At 34.8% G+C, this 3,915-nt stretch overlaps 1 protein-coding gene across 1 annotated transcript; it reads right to left on the bottom strand.

Annotated features, from left to right (window-relative positions):
- Positions 1-825: 825 nt before the first annotated feature.
- LOC121458697 (zinc finger protein 431-like) lies at positions 826-3,610 on the bottom strand (the record flags this gene model as incomplete). Its single annotated transcript, XM_041667971.1, has 5 exons — positions 826-972; positions 1,052-1,847; positions 2,859-2,867; positions 3,233-3,293; positions 3,493-3,610. Coding segments are annotated over 5 exons (1,131 nt in total), but the record flags the coding sequence as incomplete, so codon positions are not given.
- Between the last annotated feature and the right edge of the window lie 305 nt (positions 3,611-3,915).

Genomic DNA, 3,915 nt, shown 5'->3' with positions numbered 1-3,915 from the left:
CAAATGTTTAAAAATAGAAACCACAATGCAATTATCTCCTCCATCAGTCTTGACAAAACATGGTTTATAGTTTACTTCCTCCAAGGCTATGATGAAAATAATTTATTTTGAACCTGAAGAAATCTGTGATGTTTAAACGCATTAACATTTTTTTCATGAATAGGAATTTCTTCTTTATGAGCTTGTTTCAATTTTAGTCTTAAAATTGATCTAAATAGAATTTAAAACACTAGAGTAATGGTTACTTGACTAACTGAATTTATTCACAGAGTTTCAATGCAGTATGATATTTTTATGGTTTTGAAGCCTACATTCATTAAATTCATACTTTCTCTCCTGAATGGTTGATTGTGACAAAGGATTTACCACATCGATTTCAATCATGGTTGTTCTCACATACAGGAGATTATGCATTTAATGATGAATAAAATATAAAAAGGCTTTATCACACTGATTACATCCATAATGATTCTTACTCTTTTTTTTTAAAGATTTATTTATTTATTATGTATACAACATTCTGCCTCGATGTATGCCCGCACACCAGAGGAGGGTGCCAGATCTCAGTACAGATGGTTGTGAGCCACCATGTGGTCACTGGGAATTGAACTCAGGACCTCTGGAAGAGCAGCCATTGCTCCTAACCTCTGAGCCATCTCTCCAGCCCTGATTCTTACTCTTTTAAGCCTTTGAACATTACTGTGATCTGCAAAGGCTTTACACACTGAATACATCAATGGGGTTTCTCTCTTTTGTATGTTATTTTATGCCTTTAGAGATCAGTGTGTTGTTCAAAGCCCTTACCACAATGATTACAAAGAGTTTCTATCTACGATGAGATCTTTTATGCCTTTTAAGATTATTGTGAGCTACAAATTTCATATCACACCGATTACATTCATAGGGTTTCTCTCCAGTATCTGTTCTTTTATGACTATGAAGTTGATCATGTGCTACAAAGGCCTTCTCACACTGAATAAATTCAGAGTTTCTATCTAGGGTGAGAATTTTTATGCCTTTGAAGATGACTGTTCGTTGCAAAGGCCTTACCACACTGATTACATTCATATGGTTTTTCTCCAGTGTGTGTTCTTTGATGACTTTGAAGATTACTGTGTTGTACAAAGGCCTTACCACACTGATTGCATTCATAGGGTTTCTCACCAGTATGTATTCTTTTATGCCTTTGAAGATGAATGTTTGTTGCAAAAGCCTTACCACACTGATTACATTCATAAGGTTTCTCTCCAGTATGTGTTCTTTTATGGCTTTTAAGATGATTGTATTGAGCAAAGGTCTTACCACACTGAGTACATTCATAAGGTTTCTCTCCAGTATGTGTTCTTTTATGGTTTTGAAGAGTACTCTGAGCTGCAAAGGCCTTACCACATTGATTACATTCAAATGGTTTCTCTCCAGTATGTGTTCTTTTATGCAATTGAAGATGATGATGACGTGCAAAGGCCTTACCACACTGAGTACATTCATAGGGCTTTTCACCAGTATGCATTCTTTGATGGTGTTGAAGAGTTCCCTGAAATGAAAAGGCCTTACCACATTGATTACATTCATATGGTTTCTCTCCAGTATGTATTCTTTGATGACTTTGAAGATTACTGTGTTGTGAAAAGGCCTTACCACAATGATTACATTCATATGGTTTCTCTCCTGTGTGTGTTCTCTTATGGGATTGAAGATGACTGTGAGCTGCAAAGGCCTTGTCACACTGATTACATTCATAAGGTTTCTCTCCAGTATGTGTTCTTCCATGGTATTGAAGAGCACTGTACCGTGCAAAGGCCTTACCACACTGATTGCATTCATAGGGTTTCTCTCCAGTATGCGTTCTTCCATGGTATTGAAAAGCACTGTACCATGCAAAGGCCTTACCACACTGAGTACATTCATAAGGTTTCTCTCTAGTATGTATTTTTTTATGCTTTTGAAGAGTACTGTGATCTGCAAAGGCCTTACCACACTGATTACATGCATAGGGTTTCTCTCCAGTATGTGTTCTTTCATTCCATTTAAGGTGACTGACATGTGTCAAGGGTTCACCTTGTTGAATATCTACTGAAAGTTTTTCTTCAGCTTGAATCCTTTCAATCCTGCAAGGATAATTGGCACATATAAAAGCTTTACCACATTCAATACAGTGTTGTGCCTAGACATTTGTATAAATTAATTTTATAATATAGTCCAACTATAAAGAGGAATCAGATACTATGTTTCTATAACTGTGTCTAAACTTATGTTTTGCCATCTAATTAGACACTTCTTTGCAACTTGGAAGATACCTCCAATGGTAAATTCCTTTCTTTCATGGCTTACCATTTTACCTTCCATGAAACTTTTTTCTATAGGATATTTTATACATGTGTGAAGAGAAATGGATAAACACAGAACTTTAACATTCATGAATTCTCCTATACTGTGAATCATATGGCATATACTATGTCAACTAGCACACCCAGAACTATTTGCACAGTTGTAGAAGTTGTACGGCTTTTTTGCAGTGTGAGTTTGTTCATGTATTAATGATGGTGGAAAAACAATTAATGGTATACTTGAATCAAATTCAACAAGTATACTCAACATGTGGCTACTAGTTATCTGATTGTTCTTAGAGAGTGGTATGCTACATCTCTCTATATCCCCATGCTCATACACTTGTATCAAGAATAATGTATGGTATACTTAGTAAAGAAGAATAACAAATAAGAGATTTCCACATTGAATTCTCAGGTTTTGAATTGCTGTTCCTCGCAGACTGGTGGTATTGATATCAGGGTTTCTGTAGTACAACTGCCACATGACTCAACTCTAACTGCTTCTATCACTAAACTTATCACAGTCACAAGAGGTATCTGAGTAATACAAGATTTACTATGGGCTGTTATTTTGTTTTACAAAGTTTTGCAGATATACTTATCATCTTCAATGTGTATACCTTTTGTATTATGAGTAGCAAAAAAGAAATTTAATTGCAGATCTACAACAAAGCTCTCATGGTGCTATGCCTCAAAAGGTGATTTTTTTTAGCCATTGCTTTCTTAAAAGAAGGTAATTCAAATGATATTCACATATATGACTTATGGATTTGTGAGAATTTGATAAGTGTCAGCGCACTTAAAGCTGTGCTTATTTACAGTGTAGCTTTAGACTAAAACTTTCAGGATGAAGAAAACTTTCATTAGAGGCACATTGTTATAAGCTTGCACAAGAAAATTACCTTTCATGTCTTCTAGAACATGGACAATGTTCTTCAGGGTTATGGTCTTCCCAACTGCATCCTAAAATATAATACCAGAAAATGTATGTTATGTTATTGAAAATTGTGCAATGTTTAAGCTGTTATCTTAAGTGACCCTTAGAACCATAACTGCTTTATCCAACTCATTCTTATTGTTTTTAAATAAATTACTGAAGAACATTATTAACCAAGAAAAAGTTGTCCATTTAGTTTGAAACATAAAGGAAATTCATTTTTACCTATAGTAGTGAGGTTCCTGTAGGTCTCAAGCATCACATCTTTGTAGAGATTCTTCTGGGAAGGATCCAGCAAATTCCACTCTTCTCGAGTGAAGTTGATATGCACATCATCATAGGTCACTGCCCTCTAAAATATTTCATTCATGTTTATAATGGAAAGCAGAAAGGTGACAACATTGTAAATCAATACATCTTTGATAGTATAGTCATAAAATTCTAGTGTTCCCCACTATTATTACATGACACAGATAATCACTTTAGAAGGAAATTGATTAGAAGTCACCACTGTCATTTCTTTACTGTTTGAATGGGATATCACCTTACAAAAGAACTTCCTATTCATAGAGAGAACCAAGGAAACAGATAAACAGGACATAGTACACTGAGAAAATTATATGAAGAAATACTAATTACAAAAAAGAA

The sequence above is a fragment of the Microtus oregoni genome, unplaced genomic scaffold, assembly GCF_018167655.1.
Source record: "Microtus oregoni isolate MIOR12 unplaced genomic scaffold, Mior012 000018F_ref0000195, whole genome shotgun sequence".
NCBI classification, from domain to species: Eukaryota; Metazoa; Chordata; class Mammalia; order Rodentia; family Cricetidae; genus Microtus; species Microtus oregoni.
Note: the sequence above shows the minus strand (reverse complement) of the source record. Positions and strands in the feature narration are given on the sequence as shown.